The sequence below is a fragment of the Sinocyclocheilus anshuiensis genome, unplaced genomic scaffold, assembly GCF_001515605.1.
Source record: "Sinocyclocheilus anshuiensis isolate Anshui unplaced genomic scaffold, SAMN03320099.WGS_v1.1 scaffold179, whole genome shotgun sequence".
Lineage (NCBI taxonomy): Eukaryota > Metazoa > Chordata > Actinopteri > Cypriniformes > Cyprinidae > Sinocyclocheilus > Sinocyclocheilus anshuiensis.
In genome coordinates this window covers 1,665,692-1,677,903 of record NW_015549577.1, presented here as the reverse complement: position 1 = coordinate 1,677,903, position 12,212 = coordinate 1,665,692, and the positions used below count along the sequence as shown (strand labels likewise).

The 12,212-nt window shown below is 35.5% G+C and overlaps 1 protein-coding gene across 1 annotated transcript in view; it reads right to left on the bottom strand.

Moving 5' to 3' along the window:
* Positions 1–1,153: 1,153 nt before the first annotated feature.
* Positions 1,154–12,212, bottom strand: part of LOC107657499 (uncharacterized) — a 76,190-nt gene continuing 65,131 nt past the window's right edge. Inside the window, exons 65-77 of the mRNA XM_016445603.1 lie at positions 11,922–12,099; positions 11,400–11,515; positions 10,340–10,499; positions 9,780–10,033; positions 9,492–9,687; positions 8,267–8,376; positions 7,958–8,108; positions 3,924–4,058; positions 3,466–3,569; positions 2,420–2,512; positions 2,142–2,247; positions 1,712–1,849; positions 1,154–1,303 (exon numbers count right to left, since the gene is read on the bottom strand). Of these exons, the coding sequence (XP_016301089.1) occupies positions 1,199–1,303; positions 1,712–1,849; positions 2,142–2,247; positions 2,420–2,512; positions 3,466–3,569; positions 3,924–4,058; positions 7,958–8,108; positions 8,267–8,376; positions 9,492–9,687; positions 9,780–10,033; positions 10,340–10,499; positions 11,400–11,515; positions 11,922–12,099 (1,846 nt within the window). The 3' untranslated portion in view covers positions 1,154–1,198. The remainder of the gene's footprint in view (positions 1,304–1,711; positions 1,850–2,141; positions 2,248–2,419; positions 2,513–3,465; positions 3,570–3,923; positions 4,059–7,957; positions 8,109–8,266; positions 8,377–9,491; positions 9,688–9,779; positions 10,034–10,339; positions 10,500–11,399; positions 11,516–11,921; positions 12,100–12,212) is intronic.

Below are 12,212 nucleotides of genomic sequence, written 5' to 3'. Positions count from 1 at the left end.
GGTTAACAATATGGTATATTTTAAAATGACACCAATGAAAAATTATCAGAAAGTGTCCCACTTTGCCTGTGGGACACTATATATCTAAAGGGAAAAGACAGAACATGCTTGAAATGCAGTCTGGACATTGGATAGTTCATCATTTCGACAGCGCTCAATTTTCTATGCAAAGAAATTGCATACCTCAACTCATGACATAAAGAACCAATTGCACTACATTCAATAAGACAAACGCCCAACAACTGCATGTGAAAAATAGCTTTAATGTAAAAAATAAGCTTGGTACATTTTTAAAAGAGGAACTGTGCCTTGAAGCAAACAGAGGAAAGGGCCATTGAAATATTTAGTACATTCTTGCACAAGAGATGTGCCTTCAGAGAAAATATTAATGAGTGAAGATGTGCAGACATTGAAGAATCATTTATACCTTGAAGCCAAAAAGGTCTTTGTGATTTATATCAACCCCAGAAACGAGCTGCTTTGATGCAGCCAGCAATTTAAGAGGATGGACTCTTCACTCTGCATACATATTTAACTCTGTTTTGAGGAACACATTGTTGGTTGTTTATGTAAATTATTTATGTTTTACTCTGTACACATATTTAATTCTGTGTTGAGTAACACATTGATGGTTGTTTATGTAAATTATTTATATTTTGATTTATATATATATATATATATAATACAGTATACAGTACAAAATATATATACTATACACACACACACACACACACATATATATATATATATATATATATCTGGCAGAGCTAATAAAATTTCAAACAATTTAGTAAATAAATGACTTCATTTTCTTTGAAAGCAGCAGTGGACTTGTTTGATGACAAATGAAAGATTAATGAATTGCATCAAACTATGTAAACTAATGCAGACTTTCCACTTGAACTTGCATATTAACCCTTTTAAAGTGATACAAATAGCAGCCAAATTCCATAAAAAGGTCATGGAATGTTGATCAATATTTCAACCCAAGTGTGGAAGAACAGAAAGAGTAAATTAACACATAATTTTCATATAAATCCTCAATAACTATCCATAATATATTTGGCCACTTTATCATTCAATGCAAAATAGTTTAAAATCACAACACTAAAATATGATATAGCCTATAAAAGATTTCTTACATATTAAATTAATATCTTTTTTTGAGGTTCATTGAATGGTATAATGTGCAAGTATTTCATTGGTCCAAAGCATTGTACGAGTCTAGACTGTCAATGTCCGTTCCTTCAGTGACTTCCTGTTCGTCTGTGTCCGTCTTCCCCATGGCAAAGTTAATGAAAACCTAAGGAGACAAGTCAAGACAATCGTTTAGTCTCCACACCACCACCTCTGTGTCTCTTTTCATTTCTCTCCACTTCCTTCACTAAGCATTCAAGAACTACTCACTTGTTTACTCTTTAATTCCTTTATTCACTATTAGTTATTAGACAAAGTAATATTTTGTCATTATTTATTCACATTTCAGTGTATTTTGGTCTTTTCCTTGCACACTGACTTCAAAAGGTATACGATATAGTGTAAGGACTACTTTTATAGGTCTGTTATAGCTTGACAAATCACTACGAACTGCAGTTGTATTGAAAAGAGCTGTGTGAAAATTCTTCAGACAAAAAAGATCTACCTTTGTGTTTCACAGAACAACAGCATGAGGGTAAATAAATAATGACCACAATCATCTTATGTATCTTACCTCATCCAGAGTGGTCTGGCAGACTGAGAAGTGTTTGATTTGCAGTACAGCTTTGTTGGATTCTAACAGACCAAAGATTGAAGCCACACCACCGGGAGCAACAGGCACATGGTACTCCACCATATTTGAGTGATGATCCTTCATGGACAGAAAGATGATGGACAATATTAATTTAGAGTAGACAACAAAAATACACTTTAAAATACACTTTAATGGGGTCACATCATAGATTTTTATGACCATTTCCACACTCTCTCTGACCCATGACCCCTGCTGTTTTATTTTGCAGCTGTGCCTTCAAGACTTATGTAAACGCATTTGAAATGAGATACGGCGTATTGCTGTCAAGTCAATATACTGTACTTTTAAATAACTTCAGCTTCAACTTCTCAATAACTTTAACTTCATTATGATGTGCTCGGTTTCTCACCTTCAGGAACGTGCTGGGGAAATTCTGCTGCATGAAGTTACTGATCATATCTACATCACAGGAGGCTCCAGCTAAGTACATCTTTACTGTGAATCCTTTGCCAAACCTGTCAGATGAACAGAGATTATTTTATCACCAGGGACAAAATTATGAAGTGTCTGCAGGAGATATCAGGCTCCAGAGCAACAATAAGTGTGGAAAACAAAAGGAGACGTGAGAGAACCAAGGAAAATAATTGGTAGGAGGAAACACAGGGTAGAGAAAGATAAGCCACTGACCTGTTCTTGATGTGCTGTAGGGAGCCGAGACATCTGAACTGTCCTTTTACCATTATAGCCAGACGGGTGCAAAGGGCCTCACACTCCTCCATGCTGAAGGACACAAATACACATTGCTGAAACTCTCTGTTCAACTCTCTCAAACCCATCAAAACTGACAAAAACGTATTGTAGAAGCGCACCATACTTAATGATCACACATACCATAAGAGATACATAGTATCTTAGCATATAATATATCACTGTCTTCAAACTTCAAAGCTTTTTAAAATCAATTTAAAGTTTCAGGCAATGCTTAGTAAAGCCAATAGTCAAAGTTGGTCTTAACAAACTTTCATTTTATCTAGTTTCCACTGATAATTGAATACAGAAGCCCACTATAAAGGCAAAATGCAGCAACACTGAAAAAAAAATTGCCTGGATATATATATATACAGTTAAAGCAGTGCATTATAGAACGATTGATTAAACTGACTTGGAACTACCTGTGCATTAAATGGTTATAATGCATACCTGCCAGCCAATCAGAATATATATACTTATATATATATATATATGATAAACACACGCACATTATTTATTTCAATAATTAAAAAAAATACATATTTAGGTTTTATTTTTCCTTTCATTTTCTAAAGAATGTTCTGAGACTGCATTGATTTTACTCTAATGACAGCCTTAGCATAAATCTTCATATAGTTTTGTGAAATACAAATGCATTTGCATATAATTTTTTATATTTTTCTTCAATTCATACATCTAACATCTAATAGATGGTTGCTTAGTACAATGACTATGTAAAGGCCAGTTATTGTCTTTATAAGATCATCATGCTTAATATTTTTCTCAGCACAAATAGGTCTATATACATGAAAATATGTAGCTACCTTTATAATTTACAAAAGATGTCCCTCATATTTAAAAGAGGATCATCATATTTGAATGTCTTTAGCACCAAAAAGCTTGAAAACCCCTGGTCTAAGAGACTCGATTTTGGCTAAATGTGTCATTACTACCACCTATTTGTTTGGAGGAAGTGATCATACCTGTGTGATGTCAGGACCACAGCACATTTGCCCATCACTTGCTCAGAGATGATCTTCCAAAGGTGACGTTTGGAACGTGGGTCCATTCCAGAGCTGGGTTCATCCTGAGAGGTTAGAGGAGACATGTACAGTAAGAAACATGTGGGATGTTTCTCTGTGCTTACAGAACAAAAGAAAAACCTAATGCAAAACCCACACACTCTCCAGGTAAATGCAATCGTGCAATGCACCGAGCCAAAATTTGAAGTCAGAATAACTGATGTGCTGTGAGACTTTGGCCAAACAGCACACCGACGCATTTCAGAGGTGTTTGTAATAAGGGTGCAACATTTTACCCATTCAAACTCCTCTAAGCAAACACTCAAGACAACATGCAATACAGTGATTTATAGTGTAGCTCTATGACTTACTCAACAGTAACTAGTCTCAGCTTAGCATAATGTGCATTTTTTACTCACCAGGAGAAGGATCTGAGGGTTTCCGATCAGGGCCAAGGCTGTCGACAGCTTCCGGCGTGTTCCACAACTGTAGCTCTCACTTGTGTTGTTTCTGTGGTAATTCAGCTCCAACTTTTTCAACAGATAGTTCACAACCTAAAGAAAAAAAAAATCAAATAATGAGATTCTCATAGCGTGTATTATAATAATGGAATGTTAGATAAGAAAGCAGATAATTTGATTTTCTGATGGAAACATACAGTAAGTGCTGCTTACACGTGCAAAATTCACAATTTTAGGGTGTTGTGGTTGGTTGCCAGGGCGTTGCTAAAGTATGTGGTTGCTAAGGTGTATTTGGTGGTAGTTTGGGTGTTATGTGGTTTACTGGAGTTTCTTCAAATCCTTTTAAACACTACTAATAATGTAAAATATAATATAATAAATAATAATTATACTGCACTACCCGTCAAAACAAAAGCTTGATGGTTTCATGTTTGAAGAAATTAAGACAGCCTCAAATATAACTCTTGTAATTTTACATCTGTACTATAAAATAAAATTATGATTATTACTAATTTTTTTCTACAGTGAAATATTACAATAGTAATATATTATTGTTTAATATTTTTAGTTTATTATATATTATATATTAATATTATTACTATAATAATAATAATGATTATTATTATTATTATTATATAGTCAAATTGATATATAATTTCAGTCTTTTTAGCCGAATTGTGCACCCCTACAAACAAACAAGCACAGCAAACCAAGCCATTTAAAAATTGCAATTTTTAATCAGAAAAAAATCACACTTGGATTCACCCCCCAAATCAAGCAGCCTTATATTAAAACACGTTACACACTTATAGTTCAGTCATAATTTCCCTGCAATTTATTTTTGATTTACAAATCAATAATTGTCCCCAAAAAGGCTTAAAAAGTTGTTCTAACACATTAACAGTGTGGTCTTGACATCATAATGAGTCACTTTGAATAATGTTTTGATTAAATGCCTGTTGACATTTGACCCCACACAGAGCATGTCATGGGCTCTGCATTCATTTAACTAATCGGATTCATACATCAAAGGATCCAAGTAGACATTCTATGAATTTAAATAGCTTCTCATAAACCTGCAAGAAACCATAAAGTACTCTCCATCTAACAGGGGTTACACACACCTACAGATCATCATTTTGGGTCGGCATTGTACTGCACGCTTCCCTCAGGACATCAAAATTTACCAGCCATTTCCTCTAAATCCTCTAATGCAAGTTAATGGGCCAAACCGCAAAAGCCATTCCAAAGTTTCAGCAGCTTTTACACAAAGCCTTGGTAGCCAAAAAATGACTGATGCTATTCATAGATTAAGTCAATTCCTTCTCTGCCCTTTTTATAGAAGGGTAACATCATCATTACAGGGTGCCGGTTGCACTTCATATCAACTTTACTTAAAGATTTAAAGGGTTACTTCAGCCAAACATTAATATTCTGCTATAATTTACTCACCCTTATGTCATATAAAACCTGTGTGACTTTCTTTCTATTAACATAATACAAAAGGACAACTTGTGTAGTATGTTCAGGAAGCTCTCTTTCTTACAATGAAAGTGTATGGTGACCAAAGATTGTCAAGCTCCAGAAGGGAAAAAAGCAGCACAAAAGTAGTCTATATGACTTGTACACTACTATTAATATGATAAGTCTTCTGAAGCCAATCGATAACTTTGTGTTAGAAACAGAATAAATTATTCCCTGAAAATATTGCCCTTGGTCACCATCCACTTTCACTGTATAAACAAAAGCAGCATGAACATTCTTCAAAGCATTTCCTTGGCAGAACGGAAGTCAACATGAGGTTGAGTAAACAATGGATTTCTAAAAATGTAACAACTATAATCAAACACTGTAGCTGGAAAGCTTAATAGAAAGCATCTTTATTTTGACTTTTATCTACAAAGGGACTCCCTTTTCGCAATTTCTGTGGATGACTCACCTGGGAGAATGTTCTAAGACTGTATAGATTATATACTTGGTTAGCCTGCAGATTCTTTCTCCGCAGGCTAACCAAGTATCAGTAGAGACAACCCTAAATTACTTTAGAGGGAAAGAGCTTGACAGGAAGGTATATGCATTAACAGTCATGTGCTCATAATGTCATAAATGCGTCACAGTCTCTGATCATAATGGAGTTGATATATTCAGTTCAAACATAAGCTTTCATGATCATAATATTGTGCGGATGCAATACAGAGAAATTAGGCATAAACCAATGTGATTTATCTTCTAAACAGTTCTCCTATAAATCTTCAACGATTTAGCTGTTGAGAACAGCACAGCTGGTTCTGCATTACCAAAATGGATGCCTTTGACTCAAAAATTTGATCTAGAAGCTCATTTATTCCGTACATGTACCTATTTATTGAACATTGGTGTCTTTTCTCATATTGACATTGTTGCTGCTTTATAAAAGCAATAAAGCTACGATAGCCAACAATAACACATTAAAAAAAAAAAGTCATTGTTTAATAGGAACACTATTCCAACTTAACACATTTTCATAATAAGTTGCTAAAATGACATTGCAACTTTTTATGCAAGCTATATTCCCTCAGACCAGTGTTTCGATCTTTAGGAAAAATGATAAAGAGTTCACATCTGCAGCCAAAGGCAAGTTTTATAGAAGTGCTTTTTACCAATAATCCTGAGAGAATGCAAGATTAATTAGCTTCCTCATTAATCAATGTGGAGGAGAGCCAACCATTTCCTGTCAAATGCAATACTCGGACTATACCAAACTAAGATCTGTTTGCATCTTACTGAGACGTCCAGCAGGGATTTCCAGGTGGGTCGATGATGGGTAAAACTGGTGAAGGTAAGAGTTAAAAAGTCTGGTGGCAACAGCAGCATCTCAATCAAAATATATGCCGGTCCTTTCAATATGACTGTTCCATTTCCTGACATGTTTTTATGTGTGTGGAAAGATGAAATCAGGGTCGAGTACCACTTGACGAAAAACAGATGCAAAATCTCTCTTAAAGTCTTAAATGATGTTAGTGGGTTGTGACATGATTTAACAGACAGCTGCCTGTTTCACTTCATCTCTTGCCTCTTATTTCAAATCATCAAATACATTTAATGCAGTTGCACATAATAAGGGATGTCAAACATACCAGCATTTCCGAATCAAGTTGATGCCAAAATAAATAACAAAATTTAATGATGCCAGTCTCTCTATATCAGCAAAGTACTCACTCAGCAAGCACTTACTGACAGTTGACTACCTTTAAACTTGTGCATGTGTGACTTTTATTTTAAATATATATATATATATATATATATATACACACACACACACACACAACAATACACTAATGTTCAAGTTTGGGGTCGGTAAAATATTTAATGTTTTTGAAAAAATCTCTTATCCTCACCAAGGTTGCATTTATTTGATCAAAAATACCGTAAATACAGTGATACCTTTAAATATTATTACAATTTAAAACATCTGATTTCTATTTTAATACATTGTAAAATGTAATTTATTGATCACAAAACTGAATTTTCAGCAGCCATTACTCCAGTCTTCAGTGTCACATGATCTTTCATCATGTAATATTTCTAATATGTTGATTTAGTGCTCAAGAAACATTTATTATTATTATTATCAATGTTGAAAACAGTTGTGATGATTAATCAGCTGATTAATATTTTTGTGGAAATCATGACAATTCTTTTCATGATTTGTTGATAAATAGAATTTCAAAAGAAAAGCATTTATTTGCAATAGAAATCTTTTGTAACACCATAAATACACTGATCACGTTTGATCAATTTAATTGTAAAAAAAAAAAAAAGATCTTACTGCCCCCAAACTTTGAGTTCTTGAAACTGGTAATTTGACTATCAAATTCTGAAATGTAAGTAAATTTGGTAAAAACCATGTACAGGTATCATCACAACAGAAAACATGCATTTTTGTAGGTCACTTTGATAAGAAACTGGCCTTTGCCAGAAAGAAACAGACAATGATACAGCTGTGACCTTACCCGGTCAATCTCCCTCTTAGAGATGCCCCTGATGCGGGCGTAAAAATAGAGATGCTCTTCTCCAGTCAAGAGGTCATCCAGTGCGTCCACCTGAGGGCAGTAACCAATGTTTATGCCCTCTCTCCTGCAGTCTATGATGTCAACCAATCTCCTGAGGACACAGGCCAGGGAGATTTATGAACATGCAATGAAACCAAACACAAATGTTTAGTAAAAGAGTCTGAGTGCATCAGAAAAAGATGGTGAGCAACAGTAAAAGTACCAGATCAAGATTTTTTAAAGGGAAGAAAAAAACAAAATAAACGGTACCCATCAATGTCACGGATCTTGGCTGAGCCATCGGTGGGGCTAATGTCTCCTGTCAGCATCTTGAAGGTAGTCGTCTTTCCTGCACCATTGACTCCCAGCAATCCAAAGCACTAAGGAAGATATTGACCTTCCATTCATTTACATTGAATGTTTTGCTGTCATCGATTATTCTCAACAGCTCAATAAATCTTCTATGAAAAATCATTCAGAACTGAAATATAATGAAGCACAGCATATGCCAAGTGCCTTAAACAAGACTTTCTGGGAATATATAGCTGCATTTCCCCTCTGTGACCACATCTACATACACATTTTTAGATAAATAAAATATTCTGATTAAAATATTATTGATTTTGTCATTTTGTTTAATGTTTGAAATTGATTTGAATTTACCAAATGTACTTTCTTAGTACACATTTCTGGACTCTGAGTATTATAAATCCTAATACTAATATGGAACACCAACGTTTCGCAATCCAATCAATTCTCAATGCACAAAATCAATTATCAATTTATGGTGATTGATAATTGGAAACACACTACCGAGTCATAAAGATATTAATATTTATAATAATTAAGATGTTAATATTTATAATAATAAGTAATTAAATGTTTAATATTTTAAGATATTTTAAAATGTAATTTATCCCTGTGATGGCAATGCAGTTTGCAACAGCCATAACTCCAGTCTTCAGTGTCACATGATCATTCTAATATGTTAACTTGGTGCTCAGTTATTATCAGTTATTCTTGGTGCTCAATTATTAATAATGATATTAATAAAAACAGTTTTTGCTGCTTGATATTTTTGTGGAAACCATGATACATTTTTTTTAGGAGTCTTTGATGAATACAAAGTTCAAGAGAAAATTTTTTTAAATAGAAATCTTTTGTAACATTATAAATGCCACTTTTGATCAGTTTAATGCAACCTTGCTGAATAAAAGTATTAATTTTTTTTTTTATAAAACAATCTTGCTTACCTCAAACTTTTGAAAGGTGTATATCACAGTTTCCACCAAAATATTAAGCAAACTTGTGAGACTTATGCTCACCGAGTATTAAAAAATCTTAACTAATCCAAACTTGTGACTGGTAGTGTGTATATTGCATTAAGGAAGTAAAATGGGTTGCAAATGCCAATTTATGTTTACTTTTAATACTGGAATATTATTGTGCATGTAAATGCTCTCATAATAAATATTAATATACAAATAGCACAGACCTCGCCAGCTGGGATGCCCACAGACAGACTCTTCACCGCCTGTACCCTCTTGTTCAGGTTTTGGTACACCTTAGTCAGATGATTAACCTGCAGAATATCGGCACTCGCATCCCCACGGTCCACACGCAGACGTTCAGCCACCACATCTTCATCTTCATTGGGGCTATAGCTCTGAACAACGTTCTTCTTCCAGCATCTATGAAGAAATACACAAATGCACAACAAATGTAAAAACTTTACCACTGTGCCAGTCACTTTGAATCCATAGTGCCAGAGCCTCAGGTATACCTGACTTTGCGCAGGAGTGTCTTGTTAAATAGCAGGCGAAGCGTGAAGCAGATGAAACCCTGCAGGAACATGGAGATGTACATCCAGCCCAGAACATCCATGCTGAAGGGGTTCTTGTAGGCATCCACTCCAAAAACACTCAAGATCTGCACCTGCATGTCAACCCGTGCCAACTCCATCAACCCATTGCCAAAGCTGAACTGAGGGAAGACTAGGAATATGTTGCTCATGGTACGGTACACATTCTGGATGCTCTGAAATGGACAGTGAAAGCAAGTTAGAGAAGGAAGAATGATCTATGGTCTATTTAATCATCTTATTTGCCTGGTGAAAATGTATTTATATTAATTATATTATATTATATTATATTATATTATATTATATTATTAGTAAGATTTTTTTTATTAAATTTTCAGTTTTATTAAGCAAGGATGCATTAAATTGATCAAAGTTACAATCAAAACAGTTGCTAATATTTCTATTTAAAAATAAATGTTGATGTTTTATTGTTTTATTTTGTGAAAATGGTTATATTAAAGTCCCTCTGACTCTTCTCTCACCTGGTCATTCTGGTTGAGCTGACCCAGGAAGTAAAGAATGGATGTGGAGATGATGGTGTTGACACTGATGAAGAGATTGATGCAAACAAAACCGATGAAGGCCATCTCAGTATCCTTAAATACCGCAGACAGAAGGTACATCCAAGGGAAGGTGGAGAAGCTGAAAAGAAACCATGAAATCAATGTGGTAAGTGGCAAGCTTCAAAGACACATCTAAAGAGAAGAATTACAACACTGAGGAAGACAAAAGAGCAATAGTAAGACTTCTGCTTTGAGTTTAGAAAAGAAAGTGAGAAAATATTCCACAGTTGAGCTAAGAGGCCAGAAGATAAATGAGTTCATCTATTTCCTCTTTGTGAAGCATTCTCTTTCCTCTTCAACTCCACAGAATGATCTGCTTTTTTATTCGTTACTCTTGGTGATTGGGGTGGCGGGGTCAAGGAAGAGGATGCGTTTAAACTGAGGGGGTACCACATGTGTGAATATGTGCACGTTCCCTGGCCTTAATACGTGTATTGTTAGTGGTGGAAAGTCCACACTGCTCAGCTAAACAAAAGCAGTTAAGCAGGTTGAAGGGAAAGTGGTCAGATTGCTGTGATGTGTGGTTATTTATGGGCCAAGAGCCGGTGAGCTCACAGGCAGATGAATGCGAGCCAGACTGCTGACTTCACACAATGAAGGGCCTCCCAAGCAGCCTGGAGCTCTGAAGCCTAAAGACTGACAGTGAGTGGCCTCACTGTTCTCCACAATGCAGTTAACTGGGTGTGTAAATCCCTGGGTGACGGAGTGTGTAAAATCGCTTCTTCAGAGCCCAGGCCTTGCAGGAAAGCTTCGAGCAGCTCTCCTCTTTCTAGCTGAGAGCCCGGTGTTTACCTGAAAGACAACGCATTAACTAAAACCTCCCCTTCTGCCAATGCTGCGACGTGTAGCATTTGCTGAAGAATACATTCATGAAGCGCTAGTGCCTTGAGGACCTATCACCTCTGAGACCGTTCTAATGAGACGTCTGTCTTGTGACAGGAAAATCTCTGGTGGTAAAGGGACTCTAATGTATGCTGACCCAAATAGCACCAGTAGAAGTGTGACCGCGCCGAGGTTCTGCCTGTCTGTGAATGCTGGGAGCTGGAACGCTGCTATCATCGCCACCGAGAGGACCACGGGAATCATGTAAAGAGCCTGCAATGACATAGAAAAGACCTTAAATACAAATACAAACAGTCTTATGTAATATGCATATTAAACACTTTCGTAAATTTACATTTATGCATTTGGCCCTGGTAATCAAAACCTTGGCGTTGATAGCACCATGCTATACTGTTTGAGCTACAAGAAGGCTTGTATATTATTACTGAGGATTAAATAAAGGATTTTGGATATTATTAATATTAAATTAATTATATAATTACATTTATATTAATCTTAAAACTCAAAAATGGTGCAGACACAAAAGGTTATTGTTGCTCCAATTGTACCTCTATTTCATGTATTCTGGTTTGTAATTTCTTGTTCATGGTTTTTGGATTTTTTCAGATCAGTGCAACAGATCTCAAAGGCTGAAATCTATCAACTAATACTGAAGTACCATATCATAGAAGAAGTTGATGATCCAGTAGAAAGGTTCGCTGATGCCAGAGATCTGCTGGAGTCTCTTGGAGCCTGTGTGATGTTCGTGAACCTCATAGATGACAAAGCTGGCAGTCATGATAGAGTATCCAGTGAGGACACAGAGCGCAACCAGGATGCTGACCAAACCACCCACCCTTGAGGAGACAAAAAGATCTCAATCTTAAAGACATGGACTCGAAGACATGTGAGTTGAGAGTATCTGACCACATGTATCCACTTATATGAACTAGAAAAAAATTATACATTG